The following is a 17,978-nucleotide window of genomic DNA, read 5'->3' on the forward strand; positions in this document are numbered from 1 at the left end:
TCTTTCTTTCCTGGATGTTCAGTAAACATTGATTGACCAATAGCACAAAAGCAAAGATATGATAGGTCATATATCTTTGTTTAGAATTCAGAAAGAAGCAAAGTGACGCCTGAAAACAGAAGTAGTTGACCCCTGAACAGCACAAATTTGAACTGCACGGGTCCACTTAGAATGTGGACTTTTTCTGAAAACAGTCCAGTTCTGTAAACGTATGTTCTCTTATGATTCTCTTTCCTCCAGCTTCCTTTAAGAATACAGCAGATAATACATAGAACATACAAAATATGTTAATTCACTGTTTAGGTTATCAGTAAGGCTCTGGTCAATAGTAGGCTGTTAGTTGAATTTTTGGGGAGTCAGGAGTTCTATGTGGATTTTCAAATGCATAGTGGTTGGTGCCCCTAACCCCTGTGTTGTTCAAAGGTCAACTGCTGGCACGCCTGGGTGGCTCAGTTGGTTAAGCGTCTGCATTCAGCTCAGGTCATGATCCCAGGGTCCTGGGATTGAGTCTCATGCCGGCCTCCTTGCTCAGCAGAGAGCCTGCTTTTCCCTCTGCCTGCTGCTCCCCCTGCTTGTGCGCTCTCTCTCTCTCTCTGACAAATAAAATCTTTAAAAAACAAACAAAAAACCCCCACAAACAACAAAGGTCAACTCTACACTAATTTTCCCAATGGTGAGTTGTTTGTTTTTTTTTTTAAAGATTTTATTTATTTATTTGACAGAGACAACAGAAGAGAGAGAGAACACAAGCAGGGGGAGCAGCAGAGGGAGAGGGAGAAGCAGGCTCTCCACTGAGCAGGGAGCCTGATGTGGGGCTCCATTCCAGGCCCTGGATCATGACCGGAGCCAAAGGCAGACGCTTAATGCCTGAGCCACTCAGGAGCCCCCCTATGGTAAGCAGTTTAATGATAGCTGCTGATGATGTATGCTATCCTGCAATGTAAAATTATCTCATTTAAAATGTAGCTTTATATATCTATAGGTATTTTAAGAATTTCCCAAAGCTGACAGGAAGAAATTTTATTTTCCTTGTTATTAAAATACAACAAAAATCCTAGCAATTTGGTCATTTATCCAAGATAGTAACATAAAATTCTGGAGTCAAATATACAAAGATGATGACTATGTCAAAAACTATCATTGCATTCAGAGATTAGCAAAAATAGACACTTATCAACATACCAGGGAGCTGATGGAATACATCAGTCTCCAGAGGAGACGTTTAGCTTGGGTTCCTGTTACTGCTGTTCTAGTTAGAAGAGATGTGGTTTTTCTTTGTTAATTACTTCAAGAGTTAAATTGCCATGTTTATCCTTTTCCATCGTTTTCTGACATAAGTAGTAATGAAAATTTTTCTTCGCTTTGTTTAGGAATCTTTTCTGATTTCTTGTGTCACCATGGTCCTTCTTAACAATGCAAGACGCCTATGCCATAAATTTATGAAACCTGCAATTTTCCTGCGAAACCTAATCTTAGTATCAAATCTTGGTTGATTCTAAGATGCACGTTTTTTCAGATTTTAACATTTGACATCGGAATGGTCTTACAGTTATAACTGGCAGCATTTCTTTTTCAGATGGCTTAGATGCTGTGAAATACAAAGGGGTGGACTTCTTTGATTTTATTTAAGATGCTGCAAAGACTTAAAGATATTACTAAATTCAATAAAAGCTCTTCTGGGAGAAAAAAAAGCGCTGCTAGAATAATACACATCCAAGTTGATCAAGATGCATTCTGATTTCAAGACTGTTAAAACACAAAACTGTATCTTAGAATCAAGGAACTACTGTAACGGAACCAGATATTTGATGTATGTATTTAGTGCTCTACAGTTTCCAATGAATTGAATACTTGATGTTTTTCTCCAATTAATCCAGAAGCTATTATCAAAAATTAGGCTGCTTATCAATTACCCTCAAACTGGAAGGAACTTAAGACACCAGAACCTTTCTTTTTACAGTGAGAACATGGAGGCCTTAAGAAATTATGTAATGTGTACAAAGTCAATCAAACTATTCAGTGGCAAAAGTGAAATTAAGAATTCAGGCTTCTGATTAGTATCTTTTTAAATTTAGTGATCTGCAGCTCTATAAAGTGAAACCATTATCGTAACTATTCTCAACTGATTACAGTCTCAACTAATACTTTGCTGCTACAGAAAACTGTTGGCACAAGTCTCAAGTAGGACTTCTTGAGGCAATATGAAATTTTAAGGACATCAGTGGGTGTTCTCACCACATTGCTAAAGTTCAGAGAGATGGCGCTAGACCAAAATCTTTCTAGAATTCTTTCAAAGTTCAAAAATCAGAAGTCAATCATGAGGAAACGATGAGACAAATCTGCATTGTAGGACATTTTATAAGCCATCTGCCCAACTGCACTGAAGAATGAAAAAAGTAGGAAGAATGTTCTGGATTAAAGAGACAAATGTTTTACTAGATTCAAAAGCCTTATCCCCCACCAAAAAAAAGCTATAAAGATATTTTTGGGATAACTGAGAAATTAGAATATAAAACGTAACATTAAATCTCTGGGAAGTGATAATACTGTGATTACGTAAGGGACAAAACTGTCATTATATTTGCATTTTACTTTCAAATGGTTTAATGAAATAAATAATCTGTGTGAAGGGCATAAAACACATTTAGAGAGGGAAAGAATGAGCATACAAGTGAAAGAGATAAAGCAAATGTGGCAAAAAGTTAATGATGGGTGATAAAATCACTTAAAAAATTCTGTCTACGCGGTGTGGATTGTCTAATATGTAATACCATATACAGAGAGACACAGAGTTAATTATCTGCAGGTAGAATTACAACAAATTTTAAGACTCTGGACTATAGGTAACAAACAGGGTTGCTAGAGGGGCATTGGGTGGGGGGGATGGGGTAACCGGGTGATGGACATAAGGAGGGCGCTTGATGTAATGAGCACTGAGTGTTACACGCAAACTGATGAATCACTAAATTCTACCCCCGAAACTAATAATACAGGATATGTTAACTAAATTCAGTTTAAATAAAAAATTTTTAAAAAAGAATTACAACAAAATTTAAATTCTCTGGGTATCCCCCCACCAGATGTTCACTTGGAAAGAAAATATAAATTTATTTTATTTTTAAAGATTTTTATTTATCTATTTGAGAGAGGGCAAGAGTGAGAGAGATCACAGGAGAGGGACTGGGAGAAGCAGACTCGCCACTGAGCGGAGAGCGCGATGCAGGGCCTGATCCCAGGTCCCCAAGATCATGACCCGAGCTGAAGGCAGACAGACGCTTAAGCAACTGGGCCACCCAGGCGGCCCTGTAAATTTATTTAAATATTAGCCTGAGCAAAACAATTAGGAAGAAAAAACTGTTCCCAGGATTTCTATAATACAGCCCAGAAGCCAAACAGAACAGCTTTTCTGATTATTCTGCTTTTGATGATCTGCACCATCACTCTCCTCACTAATATGGGGATGGAGTGTTACTTACAATGCAGCCGGACGCACTAACGCACACAGCTACTCTTACTCATCACAGACGAGCTTCACATCACCTTATCAATTTTCATTCTCATTACAAGGATTTTTCTAGTCACCCAAGCTTCTTAAAATAGTCTTAAATTAAAAAAATTCTAATCTCCTCTGTTGGAGGTAAATATGAAGCAGCGCATTTTCCAGCACTACCATAATGTATACAGAAAACACATTTATTTCGCAATGACATTTCTTTTCTATCCTTTACTTGGAGTAGTGTAGTGTTTTTAAGAACTACTTCGTTTATTCAACAAACACTGAATACTCCTATTGAATCACAGACTATGGAAGGCCATCGGGATTTCTGATGAAAGGGTCCAAGGAGCCTATATTCAGTGCCCAACTGGCCCCTCCAAAGACAATTCCGATAGAACCTGGAAGTACAACCACGTTGCACGGAAACTCAGAAGTACTACCCAGTGAGGTTCAGAGTCACAGAGGCTACAGTGACGTGGTGACACTGAAGGTGTATCCTGAAGGAACAGATACTCTCTAGGAGGGGGAGACAAAGGAGAGGCTGCACGCAGAAGCAGCACCTGCTGTGAGAGGCCTAGGATGTCTGGGAAACTCAACAGCTTGATGATGCCAGTTTCGATCAAGCTTAGGTCCAAGATGCTAGAAGTAGGTGGTTGGGAGAAACCTCAATCAAGGGTTATCTTTGGCTCTAGTCTCAAACATCGTGAGACTGGATCATATGCACAGGCCATCCTTGGAAGCTAGGACCTTCTCCGGCACCATCTGAACCCTCACTGCTCTGCTGACCAGGGGATGCAGGCGCATCTGGTCTGTTAGGAAATGATGATGACGTTAAGAGGGGGAAGTTGTTTTTTAACATCCTTACTTGCTCCCCCCAGCAAAAGATGTCAACCCTGTAGGTTCTCAAAACAGTTTCTTAAATCTGGCCAGTCTGAGAAATAAAAAAAGGTGGAAAGGAGGGAGTCTGAGCACTGATCTAGGACATCTGACACTTCAGACCATCACCTCATAGCTCTAATTAGTCACCCTGCTCCAATCCCTGCACTACATTATGCATCATTTCTTTTCTGCTGGGAATGTTCTCTTGCCTTTACTAAGGATAAACTGGATAAAAACTCATTATCTTGAGGAAGCCTCTCTGATTAAATGCTCCCAATTAACCTCAACAGTCTTGTATTTCTTATCTTTGTATTTGTTATCCTGGTGCTTTCTAAGTGTGCTCAAGGAAGGTGTGTCCATTCTGTCTTCTTGACATTCAGGGCAGGGTTACTGGTTGAACCCCTTCACTTTAGGACTAGAATCTGCAGGAAAAATGAATTGTCCCCTAAATATTATCATCTCCTACCTGTACTTACATACCTGTTAATAAAAATAACCCAATGATGAGATGGTGGGGAAAAACCACAAATCATCAATGCAGAGAATATATTCTCCACCGCAACAAAGAGCCGTGGTTCTCAAAGTGTGGTCTAGGGACCCTTGGGATTCCCAAGATCCTTCTGAGAGTCTGTGAGGCCAAACTATTTTCATAATACTAAGACGTTATTTGCCATTTTTACTCTCATTCTTCCATAACATACAGTGGACTTTTCCAGTGGCAACGTGAAACATAACATTATTTTTCTGACAACTAACGAAGTATGTACTGTCTCTTCCCGTGTCTTCTAGAATTTTCTAAGGTAAGGTCTTAGGGTCCTCAATAACTTTTAAGAGTGTAAAGATGTCCAGAGGTAAAAAAAATTTTTTTTGAGAACTACTGGCATAGAGCAAGAGATACAAGGAAGACAGCTTGCTTACTAAAAAAAATGGTTTCTCATTTTCCTTCATATTTCCTACCAAACTTCTCTATAAAATTTTCTAACATATTTGAACAAAAAATGTAAAAGGAACTATAAATGGGTAAGAGATTTAACTAGCTAGAGTGCTCTAGAGAAATATCTTGGGATGAAAGTATGTATGTATTTTGTTACCTACCAGAAATTTCATTCCAGATAATGAGCAAGACTTCTGAATTTAACCTTCAGTCATATTTATGTCCTGAACCACTAACAGGATTCCATTAAATTTATAGAAGCTCCACTCAAACAACAGAGGAAAAAATTTGATCGGATCCCTCTTAAACAGCTTTTAAAAAGCCTTCCACACTCATTTTTCAGTGAGTGAGACCACCATGCTCACAAGTCAAAGTCAAACGCTCAAACTTGGCTTAGATACACTCCCGAACTGGGGGCAGGACCTCACTTCTTAACCTTTGCCACTTGTTTCAAAAACTCTCACCCCATCAAGAGGGCCTAGGTGACAGTCTAACGCTGCATCAGCACAAATTTGTCTGATTTACTGGATAAACAACTCAAAGTACAAGTTTTGTCACTTCAAAAGCTGTGTTCCACCAAATAACTTTAAATACATTGAAAGAGTTAAATATTTAAAGAACTATTTCTGTGGAACCAGGATTTCTAGGCTCTGGGTACATTTCTGGAGCAATAGTCAATGGCAGGAAAAACAAACCAACCAACCAACAATTCAATAAGGCATTTGGACAATCCCTTAGAAAGAACTGGAGAGTCAAATTTCAATTATTCATGGCAACAGGAAGCAAAGACTATCATCAACTAAACTGCACAAAGAACTGAAAAATGTTATTTTAGCAATTTCAACCAAGAGCAAATCTTTTAAAGAAAACACAGAGTAATGAGTACATGGCTTGTGTGCCCGTCCTCTAATTTAGGGGCTAACCACTAGTTACAACTGAGGTCCTAAGAAGGCAAGTAAACCAGGAAGAAAGAAAAAACCCAAACATCCGAACAATATGTAAACTAGTTCATCAACCACTGAGTAGTTGATATTTTTAGCTTTACGGAAACTTAATTCCATTCTTAATTAATAATATCACTCTCTTCCAAGCAGATCCAGCCTTAATTCCACTAGGAAAAAAAAAACCAAAAACTTAAAATGAAAAGAGCTGTGTAATGTATACTCCAGAGAGCAGCATACATACTGAAGTGGCTTGATTTTTTGGCAAATAGCCCCTTAGGTATAAGTAAGCACCTGCTGGGCACTGTTTCTACCCTGCCAATTTCATTAAAAGACCACAATTAAATTAATGCTGACATCTAGTGGCAAGAGAGAACATCTTTCTTTTATAATGGTACCTGAATTGAATTGTACCTTATGACACCAAACCAATCAATCTGAAACCAAAGACACTTTCAAATGACCACAAAATTATCCACTTAAGAATTATCTGTTAACCTTAAGCAAACAAAAGAATAAGAAAATAGTTCCCCATTACTAAACCTGAGGGAAAAGACCCATTTTGAGACATAAATTTGATTGCAGAATCTTTTGGGGGGTGGGGAGGGGAAGAGGGTGGTGGAGCAGGGGATGGTAAGGGGCTCCTTATGAAAAATCTCTTTGAAACTACAAATCTGTAACCTAAAAGGCCAGAATAGATGACTGCTTTAAAATTAAGAGTGCAATGGAATATTTCACTTGAAAGAGATGTCGTTTATTAATAAACTGTAGGATGTCCTAAGAAGCTCGTTTTCCCCCTTAAAAAATGTTTTTAATTTTTAAAAAAGTAAACGGCTGACGAACAAAAAACCAGTTTTCCCCAACACTTACAAAACAGAACTGTGAATATTCCAAGCTTTACAAAGCCATTGTCTGGCCGAGAGGCTCAATTCAACAAATGTTTTATGCCCAGTTTCCAGACACTGTGAATGTACAGCATGAACCTTGATCAAAAACCATCCTTTATAAAAATCGGAAGGAATATTTAAGATTCTATACGGAATTCTAGGATGCCATGTTTGGGGAATTCAGGGACAATCAATTTTGAAATATGACTTTTCAACTGAAGAATCTTCCATTCTGCAGACTGGCGTGGTAGAACTGCTGGGCTGACTAGAAAAAAAAAAAAACCTGGTCATCAGTTTGAATCAAAATTCATAAACTTTCTTTTAAAAGTATGATTTCCTTTCCAAAACGCAATTAGAATCAAATTGAAACCGGAGGTGTAAACCTAAAACGTGGCACATCAACGAGAAAATGCTGTACACACTACATTCAGAAATTCGTCTTTGTCTTCTTAAAAGCAATCCCAAGCACAGATTTAGCTCCTGCAGAGTCGCTTGCAATCACTTCAAAATGTCCACCTCCTTCAATTTCCTTCCCACTTAAAGATAAATTCCCCGACAGGAAGCAAAAGATCTTACTGAACTAAGACATTCATCAAACCTTCAGTCCACGCTGTGGAGCGAGGTAAATTCCTCCTTTCTATAAATCATTAAACTACTGTGATTTGAAGCTGGCGGGTGGGCGTAAGTCACTAGTTAGAAAATGAACTGCAAGAGAAACCAACCCTGTCCAGGGGCGAGGTGCTCCCCGAGGGTGGGAAGTGTCGGGGCGAGGCCGAGCCGGACGCACTCTCGGTGGGCTCTACTTTACTGGTCACCTGGGGAGCTGGGGCCACCAAATGGCGTTCACGCCCCTCGGAGCCCCCACCGGGTTTGGGGAGGCCTCCCCGACCCTACTTCATCTTCTCCAACCGGGAAACCTGGGTAGGGGGTGGGGGGGGACTCAGTGCGTGATTCCTGCAAACCGACCAAACCTGGCTGGGCCCGGCCGGGGTCTTGGACGCTGGTGCACAAAAGGCGGCGACCGGAGCCGCGGGGCCGGCGCTCAGGCCAGGCGGCCCTGGGACGCCCAACTCCCGCCGCCGCCCCGCTTCCGGGCCGGGGCAGCGAGCCCCCCAGCCCCGCGGCAGGAAGGGGGGGACAACCCCGCCGCCCGGCGCCGGGACTCCGCGTCCTGGAGCCTGCTGCGGCTCCCTCCCCGGGGGACGCGCTCCCCTCTCCGCCCCTCCCCAGACCTCGGCCGGCGGAGGGGGCGGCGGGGGTCCCGCGGGGGCCTCACCAGGCGGAGCTGGCTAATTTCGTCGTAGGACATAAAGCTGAGGATGTTCTCGATGGCTACGATGGGCAGCGCCACCAGCGTGTTGTTTTGAGGCAGCTGGTCGGGAGCCAGCGCCGGGGCTGGGGGCGCCTGGGAGCCCGGCTGCGGGGCCGGGGGCGGGGGAGGGGGGGGCAGTCGCTGGGCAGAGCCGATGGCCGAAGAGGGGCCGCAGTCGCCGTGGCCGCCGCCTCCTTCCTCAGCCATCCGCTCCTCCGACGCCGCCGCCATCTTGGGGGTTTGATTCCTTCCCCCCACTCCAAGGGGACCAGGGGCGCTTCCGGTGCGTCACTTCCGCCTCGGGCCGCGGGGCGGGGCCCCGAAGGGGCGGAGCCTGCGCCGTGGTCCGCGGCGGGATCAGCTAGGGGTGCGAGTTGTCCCAGTAGTGGTGCGACCCGGAGGTGTCCATCCCGGACAGGCGACCTTTGGAGGCCCTCTGACCCGAGGCCGGCAGGGACCGGAGGGCGAGGGAGCCCTGTCCGTTATAGTGCAGTCCGCCGGCGCGGTTTTCTTGGCTCGCCTTCTGACGCGGGCCGGGGAGAGTAGTGTTGCCTGGCGAGTGTGGACGCGACGTGTTTCAGAGCGTCGTCGTTTGTGGAGAATCAGGTAATGGTCCCTTTGGGCGAATGACGAAGAGTGAGGTACTGAATAAGAGTACCGTGTGCAGGAACCTTGAAAACTTCGTGCTAAATGAAAGAAGCCAGACCCAAAGGACAACATTCGTCTGGGGACCTCTGCAGCCGCCTAAGAGGTGGAGGGCGGAGGGCCGAGGCGCGGTTTTCGGGGCTCCCTGGGACGGAGGGGAGGGAGAAGGGTCCTGCTGCGGTGCCGGGGTCCTGCTGGGGGATGGAGGGAGTGAGAGGCGTCCTGCTGCGGGGCTGGGGGATGGAAGGAGGGAGAGGCGTCCTGCTGCCGGGCTGGAGTCCTGCTGGGGTGGTGAAGCGGAGGGCGGAGGTTTGGTGGGGTGTGTGGGGGGGAGGGCATCCTGCCCGGGTGAAGATGCTTGGGGTTAGAGAGCTTGCGTGCACAACCTTGTGAGTGCACTAAAACCAGTATGTTAAAGTGGTTGTTACACTACGTGAATCGTATCTCAATAAAAACTTTGATTTAGGCAAGAGTCATGAAAAAAATGCTAAAAGGAGAAAGTAACGGTATGATGTGAAACGTAAAATTTAGGTAGTCTCAAAATAACTCCCCACAAATTACATGTTAATTACAAAAATAAATTAAGTTTTCAGTAGAGAAATTTGGTGGACAACTACCATGATCAAATCATTAACACTAATATCAAGCGTTTTAAGAGGAAGAAACATCATGTACCTTCTGATATGATATGCTCAAAAGAACCTGACACAAGATAGTATTCCTGAAAGAAGAAAAAAAAAAGCATAACCTTTATTTGAGGTAGGCAAATCTGGTTAATTGTTCCATGCTCTTCAAAAACATTATTGTCATGAAAGACAAAGAGTAAGGATTTGTGCCAGATTGGAGACTAAGTAGGTAAAATAACCACATTCATGAGTGATCTTGAACTGGATCCTGGATTAGGAAAAATAGCGAAAAAGAACATTATTGTGACAATAGGCAAAATTTGAATATGGATTATATATTAGATAATACTGTAATCATTACATTTTTTGATTTGGATAATTTTGTGCTCTTGTAAGAGAATGTCCTTATTCTTAAGAAATACACACTGAAGTATTTAGAGGTAAAGATATCTCAATTTGATCTCAAATGGTGCAATAGATAGAGAATGAGATTAATAAAGCAAATGTGATAAATGTTAACAAGTGGTGAATCTGGTCGAAGAGTATACAAGAGTTCCTTGCACTATCTTGAAATTATTTCAAAATAAAAACTTCTTAAAGGTTGTGTTTGTGAAAATCAGTAAAGGGAAACCTCACCAGAGTGGATTCGGGATGCAGAAGGGGAGGCTGGAAGGGGAAGCTGCATCACTCAAGGTCAATCACAGACCCAACAGAAAAACCCGCCACAGGGAAGAATCCCGAATTACAGGCCCCCACCGGGAAATATGGGCACCGTATCTCCTGCAGGAAGTGAGCACCCCAGCAGCCTGGCCGGTGACAAACCACCATCACCCCGAACTCCCGTTTTTCTCCAGTGGACTTTGCTTCAAAACAACCCTCCCAACTTCCTCCTTCTTGTCCATAAAACCACGTTCCTCTCCTTCGTGTGTTGGACTTGCCTGTGGTCTTGTCATTGCTTGCATGTCCCAAACTGCAATTCTCTGCTATTCCCGAATCCACTTTTGCGGGGAAAGTAACTAACTTTTATTTTTAAGGTTAACACTTAATATTTCCATATTTTTATATCCTCATAATATCCTATAACAAAGGTAATAGTGCACAGATGACTAAATTTTGAAGCTTTGTCTTCTTAGTCCTGGGTCTTAATCTCAGTCTCCAGTGTGTCCCTTCTTTTGCAGGTCTGGTTTGGAATCTAAGGGTTGCAAAGTAGATGCAGAAACTGCAGGAAAAGCTAAGCGTGAGTAAGGACTATGGCAAGGGGGCAACTAACGCAAGGAGGTTAACTGGGAGTGGGGGTTCGCTGGTCAGAATGGGCACACTTTCAGGTGACGGATATTAAGGAGGGCATGGGATGTAATGAGCACTATGTGTTATATACAACTGCTGAATCACTAAATTCTAACCCTGAAACGAATACTTCACTATTTATTAACTAATTGAGTTTAAATAAAAAATTTTTTAAAAAAGAATTGGCACACTTTCCCCTTTCACAAGCTCTTAAACAACTGGATGCTTTACCTATCTTGTTGCACACTGTGAAACCCTTTGAAGTTATTTCTTTAGTTTTCCTGCCCTCCCCCCATATTTAGCATTCCATAAATGCTTTATGCCTAAATGTTCGTGATACACTTGCAGATTTATGAAATGTTTGTTTCATCGCCTCTAATAGATTGTTAAGTTCACTTTTTTACTTAGGGTATTATTCTCTATAAAACCTATTACAGTTTGGTCTGAAATGAAACCTCATTTTATTCAAGTTTGATACTTTTTTTTTTAAAGATTTATTTATTTATTTATGTATTTATTTATTTATTCGACAGAGAGAGACAGCCAGTGAGAGAGGGAACACAAGCAGGGGGAGTGGGAGAGGAAGAAGCAGGCTCATAGCAGAGGAGCCTGATGTGGGGCTCGATCCCATAACGCCGGGATCACGCCCTGAGCCGAAGGCAGACGCTTAACCGCTGTGCCACCCAGGCGCCCCTCAAGTTTGATACTTTAAAAAAAAAAAAAAAAATTTTATTTATTTGAGAGACAGTGTGCCTGCATGCAAATAGAGGGGGGTGGGGCGAAGGGAGAGACTCCTCAAGCAGACTCCCCACTGAGCACGGAGCCCCTAATAAGGCTTGATCCCACCACCCTGAGATCACGATCTGAGCCAAAACCGAGTCCTACGCTCAACCGACTGAGCCACCCAGGCACCCGCAAGTTTGATGCTTTCTTAATAGACTAGATTGAAATCGGACTTCTATAAATGGAACTATGCTTTATTTTTTTTTTATTTATTTTTTTTAAAGATTTTATTTATTTATGTGACAGAGAGACAGCCAGCGAGAGAGGGAACAGAGCAGGCGAGTGAGAGAGGAAGAAGCAGGCTCCCAGCAGAGGAGCCCGATGTGGGACTCGATCCCGGAACGCCAGGATCACGCCCTGAGCTGAAGGCAGACGCTTTAACGACTGCGCTACCCAGGCGCCCCTGGAACTATGCTTTAAATACATTATGTAACTCTCATTATAAAGGAAACCCATAGAAAATCCTTTAAAAAGTGAATCATCACTCCCTAACTTAATTTGTTTGTTCTGTAAATCCACTGGTTACATCCAGTTTTGTTTCTCTTGAAATGGGTGTATGAAAAGCCTTTCTGCTCCCTTATCTCCCCATCTGTGGTCAACTAGTTAACCTAGGGCCCACTGACCATGGATCTGCACAATGGAATACAACTTTGGAAACAATGTAAGCCACTTCCTGCCAGTAAGCTCATTTAAACTATCCTCTGTTTATGGATATTGGATCTGGTGTTCTTATAGTCCCTATACATTTTTTTTTTTTAAAGATTTTACTTATTTATTCGACAGAGATAGAGACAGCCAGCGAGAGAGGGAACACAAGCAGGGGGAGTGGGAGAGGAAGAAGCAGGCTCATAGCAGAGGAGCCTGATGTGGGGCTCGATCCCATAACGCCAGGATCACGCCCTGAGCCGAAGGCAGACGCTTAACCGCTGTGCCACCCAGGCGCCCCCTTATACATTTTTTTTTAATAGAGAAAATTCCAAACACATGATTTCTTTGTTTCAATTATTGAAATCAGTGCTTGCTTTGAAGAGCTTTCCAATCAAAACAAATACTTGTCAGTAAAGCAAATATTTGAACTTTCAGGAGTTCTGGGTTCTAAGTGAGGCTTTATGCCAGCCAAGTACTGTAGGACCTTTGCAAGATAGCGATCTCTAGTGTAGGATGGAAGTATGGATCTCAAGATCTATGTGTTTCTGGTTTCATATTTATATGAGAGGATAGCATTACCTTCTTTCTTATATCTCACAAAGATGAGGATGAGCTGATAACAGCAAATGGGTGGAGTTTTGAATGCCTCTGATTAAGTCAACTTACTACAATGCAGACACTGTACATTATGTACGTTATTTTGGTCCCCCTTATCCATCGGCCTTCCTGGTCAGGGTGTGTTGGCTTGGGTGCAGTCAGGTGTGGTGAAGAGTGGTCTGATCTATGGCACCTCCACAGGAAGTTTATATACGAAAAAGAGGAAACCCAAACCAGACATTGATTCTCCTATTTGTTAGTAGGTTTATAACATATAGAGAAAGAAGGATGAGCTCATAGAATAACTAAAAAGAGGTTTGGGGCACCTGGGTGGCTCAGTTGGTGAAGCATCTGTCTTCTGCTCAGGTCATGATCTCCGGGTCCTGGGATCAAACCCCAAGTTGGGCTCTCTGCTCAGTGGGGAGTCACCTTCTCCTTCTCCCTCTGCCCCTCCCCCCCGCTTGTGCTCGCCCTCTCTCTCAAATAAATAAATACAATCTTTAAAAAAAGAGATTTGAGAGTTTCTACAGATTGTTATTAGCTATGTTTTTCTCTTTAATTAGAGTAAGAATGACAATACCATCTTAAAAAAACAAAACAATTTGCCATTTTAACCATTTCTGAGTGTTAAGTATACTCACACTGTTGTGCAGCCAATTCCAGAAGTCTTTCATCTTGCAAAACTGGAACTCTACACCCATTAAACAGCACCCTTCTCTGCTGCCCCCCACCCTTGGCAGCCACATTTCCACTTTCTGTTGCTACAAATTCGACTACTCTAGATGCCTCATCTAAATCATACTAGTATTTGTCGGGTTTTTTGTTTTTTGTTTTGTGACTGGCTTATTTCACTGAGCATAGTGTCCTCAAAGTTCATCCATGTTGTAGTGTGTGTCAGAGTCTCCTTCCTTTTAAGGGCTGTATAATATAATAATCCTTTGGAGCCATACACAGCAGTGGGATTCCTGGATCATGTGGTGGTTCTATTTTTAATTTTTTGAGGAACCGCCATACTGTTTCCCATAGCAGCTACACTGTTTTAGTTTTATGTTCCCACCGGCAGTGCGTGGGGGTTCCAATTTCTGGCTGTCCTTGCCAACACTTGTAATTTTCTGTTTTTTGGGTAGTAGCCTGTGGTTGTTAATGTGAAAATGTTGGGGTTCAGAGTGAATGGTCAAGAAAGAATTCTCGAGATGTCTTCGGTGCAGAAAGGTGGTTTTATTAAAGCATGGGCACAGGAGCCAGGGCCAGAAAGAGCTGCCCTGCACTTGAAAAGAGTGACTGATTATATACTTTCAGGTTGGGAGGGTGGTAAGGACGTAGGGATGACGTCAGTCTCTAAGGGATTTGGAAGCAAGGTTTCCAGGACCTGGTGGGGCTAGCTGTTAGGAAAAGGTCATTTTTTACTGTCTAGTAAAACGTGAGTCATGAGACCCTTCAGATGTATATCGGAGGCTCATATGCTTGGGGGATGATTGCCAACATGTACCTTGTGGGGCAGAGATAAAGGAAGTCTCCAGGGGAATTTTTATATGTTACAGTAGACTCACAGGATCCTGAGGGTCGGGCCAAGATTGCCTTTTGCCCTTAGCAAAGAATTAACATCAAGCAGCTGAGCTCCTAGAGAAAGGTCACTCTGCTTGTCTCAAGGATTTGTCAATGGGTTGTAAATTGCAAGGAAATTTAATTTTTTTAAATATCTCTTTTACCTTTGTTCTCCACATCAGTTTTGATTTGCATTTCCCAAATTATTAGTGATGTTGAGCATCTTTTCACATGTTGGCCATCTGTGTCATCTCTTTAAAAAAAAATGTCTGTTCAAGTCCTTTGCCCAGATTTTTTTTTTAAGATTTTATTTGTTTATTTGAGAGGGAGAGAGAATCTCAAGCAGAGTCCCTGCTGACCACAGAGCCCAAGGCGGGGCTAGATCCTACGATCGCCAGGTTATGACCTGAGCTGAAACCAAGAGTTGGATGTTCAACTGGCTGAGCCACCCAGGCGCCCTGCCCAGTTTTTAATTGGGGTATTTATTTTGATGTTGCTGAGTTGTCTGACTTCTTTATATATTCTGGGTTTTAACCCCTTATCATATACATGATTTGCAGATAATTTCTCCCATTCTGTAGGTTGCCTTTCCACTCTGCTGATGTCTCCTTAGATGCACAGAAGTTGTCAAGTTTGATGTCGCCCCATTTGTCTGTTTTGTCTTTTGTTGCCTGTGCTTAGGTGTCATATGCAAGAAATTGTTGCCAAATCCAGCGTCATGAAGTTTTTCTCTATGATTTTTTTAAGGAGAGTTATAGTTTTAGATCTTTCATTAAGGTTTTTGATCCATTTTGAGTGAATTTTGTATATGAAGTGAGGAGGGGTCCAAGGGACGCTTCAGGCATCCACGTGTGTTTGTCCAGTTTTCTCAGAGCCATTTGTTGAAGCACCTGCCCTTTGTCCCTTGGTCTTGGCAACCTTGACAGAGATCATTTGACCATATGTATGAGAGTTAATTTCTGGGTGTTCAGCTCTATTCCTTCAGTCTGTATGTCTTTGTTTTTTTTTTTTTTTTAAGATTTTAAAAACAAGTGGGGGGGTGCAGAAGGAGAGAGAGAAGCAGACTCCCTGCCAAGCGCAGAGCCCAACTTGGGGCTCGATCCCAGGACCTTGAGATCATGATCTGAGCCAAAGGCAGATGCTTAACCGACTAAGCCACCCAGGCTCCTGTATGTTTGTTCTCACACTTGTACCACAGTCCACGATGTTTTGATTATTATAGTTTTGTAACATTTTGAAATCAAGAAATGTGAGGCCTCCCAACTTCGTTCTTCTTGAAGTATCTTTTTTAGGACCCATCCTGTGACCAGATGAGAAGTTCCCTGTTATGGCCACTGCCTGAAATGCTGTCATTAGATGCTTTCTTTTTAGTTCGAAGCTTCGACTCTACGGAAAGATAGCCCACTAACCTTCAATTCAGCCAGTGTTTATTGGTTGCTAAACCGCTAGGGCGCTGGGAAGACACCAAGATAAGTATGTTTCCCACCCTCAAGAGGATGGGGATCTGGCTGCAGTATTGACCCCACCAACCAGGCAGGCTGGCCCGGTGCCTCCTCATTTCCTCATACACAGTCTTCCTAAAGCTGTACATTTGGAAAGATGAGCTGAATTTCCTGGACTGTTCTGCAGACCAAGAGACTCTGCGAGCTGTGCCCTCCCGCCGCTCGCCGAGCACGCAAACAAAACTGATGGGAACATCTAAGTAGGAGTTGTTACTTCCCAGCTGAAGCGCCAGGGAACACTTCACAGCAGAGGTTACGGGTCAGCCTGGCCTAGAAGGATGGTGGTGTTGGGGTGCTTGCAGAGGCGTTCTTCATGAACAAGCGAAGGAGGATGTGAGGGCATTTCAAAGACAAGGACCAGTAAGAGCAAATAGTGTGAACCATGCAACAGGGGAAGGGTTGCTTGCAGGCTCCTCAGGGCACCAGCTCCTGTGGTGCACGGTCATCGTCGGCACCCAGTAGCCAGCGGCCTCCCCTGGCACCTCCTGCTCCCTTGAGTGGTTTGTGCTGAAGTGCCTCTCATGGGACCCCTCCCCAAGAACAGCCTTCCGTGGTGCCCTGGAGAACAGGCTTCGGTAAGTTCCTGAGGGCGGATTTCCAGCCCGCCCTACCAGCACTGCCCCCCAGCCTCCGAGCCACTGCTGTGCCCTGCAAGGCTCAGGTCTCAGCCCTGAGGGAGCCTCTCCCTTGGAGGCTGTATCTCAGCTCCAAGGCTGTGGCTGTTCCTTTTATTTGCCATGCCTGCATTAGAGTCCTCTTTGCTGCTTACTAGCCAGTATCTGGTTCCCATCCACTACGATGGTTATGAAATCTCAGTGTTTGTGTGAACCAACTGCCGCCATCTTGAACAAATCCCCCCCATCATGGCCACTCTCATCAGAAACCTTCCAGAGCACAGTCCCCACCCCATTCTTCCCTTTTGTTTAACCACACCCGTCCCTGTGCCCTCGAGGCACAAGTCCCTGCTCTCTGGAGGGATCTGTGACACACACTGATTCTTTTTTTTTTTTCTTTTCTTTTTTATTATGTTGTGTTAGTCACCATACAGTACTTCATTAGTTTTGGGTCAGACACTGATTTTTAAGCCCCTCCCCCAGGTGGTCCCCAGGCGTACTCCCAGCCTCTAGGTCTGTAAAGGCAGGTCCTGAGGCATCTGGGGTTTGGAGATCTTATCTGGGGGCAGCCCAGGAATCGCTTCTTCCCTCAGTCCCCTTAATAAGCCATTTCTGGTCAAGCTGGACTTGTCAGCCCTTGGTTTCCATCTTACAGCTCCTTTGGCCTCTGGAGGTCATTTTGCACCTATGCTCCCCTCCATGGAAGGATATTAAACTCTCCCTGTTCAAATTACTGTATGGTTTCTTTCTCTCTATCGGACTCCGACTGATACAGTGGTGAAATCCTGTTTTTACAGTGAAAATCTTTCAAGAACTCTACTACAGACCTTGTCTGGTAAAGCCAGGTGGACGGCCCAAGACTCGCCCACTCAGTTTCCCTCTTGCTCCTTGAGGCAGCTTCTTTAAAACCGAACGCCATTTGGAGGTAGAGAAGTGGTTGGGTCAGTTGTGTGTTTTGGGGGAGTAATTCTGGTGATAACGAGACTAGCCTGGAAGGCAGCTGGTGCGGAGACATGCCAGTTAGGAGGGTGGTCAAGGAAAAATAAGGCTTCAGATTTGAATTAGAACAGTGACTTTTAGAGTGGAAAAGAGAAATGCACACAGTTAAAACTTATTACAATTGACAGGCCTGAAACCAACAGTACTTAATGACTGGGTGCTGGAAATACTGTACTGGAGGAGTTAAAGACAACACTGTCCTACAAATTCAGCAACAGGATTGTTGTAGGAAGATGTTGGGGTCCAGAGCCATCGGCCAAGAAAGAATTCTTGAGATGTCTTT

The 17,978-nt window shown here is 43.6% G+C and overlaps 2 protein-coding genes across 4 annotated transcripts in view; one reads left to right on the forward strand and one right to left on the reverse strand.

Moving 5' to 3' along the window:
• The window catches only part of FBXO28 (F-box protein 28), a 28,332-nt gene extending 19,628 nt beyond the window's left edge, over window positions 1-8,704 (reverse strand). Inside the window, exon 1 of the mRNA XM_026509486.4 lies at window positions 8,414-8,704. Coding sequence (XP_026365271.2) covers window positions 8,414-8,680 — 267 coding nt within the window. The 5' untranslated portion in view covers window positions 8,681-8,704. The remainder of the gene's footprint in view (window positions 1-8,413) is intronic.
• A 71-nt stretch (window positions 8,705-8,775) lies between these two features.
• The window catches only part of TP53BP2 (tumor protein p53 binding protein 2), a 113,952-nt gene continuing 104,749 nt past the window's right edge, over window positions 8,776-17,978 (forward strand). For 2 of the 3 annotated variants that reach the window (XM_057315574.1, XM_048225215.2), the window contains exons 1-2: window positions 8,776-9,055; window positions 10,899-10,957. The gene's annotated coding sequence lies outside the window, so the exon portion shown is untranslated. The remainder of the gene's footprint in view (window positions 9,056-10,898; window positions 10,958-17,978) is intronic. The other variant, XM_057315575.1, reaches the window with a different exon arrangement.

This window comes from Ursus arctos, unplaced genomic scaffold (genome assembly GCF_023065955.2).
Source record: "Ursus arctos isolate Adak ecotype North America unplaced genomic scaffold, UrsArc2.0 scaffold_2, whole genome shotgun sequence".
Lineage (NCBI taxonomy): Eukaryota > Metazoa > Chordata > Mammalia > Carnivora > Ursidae > Ursus > Ursus arctos.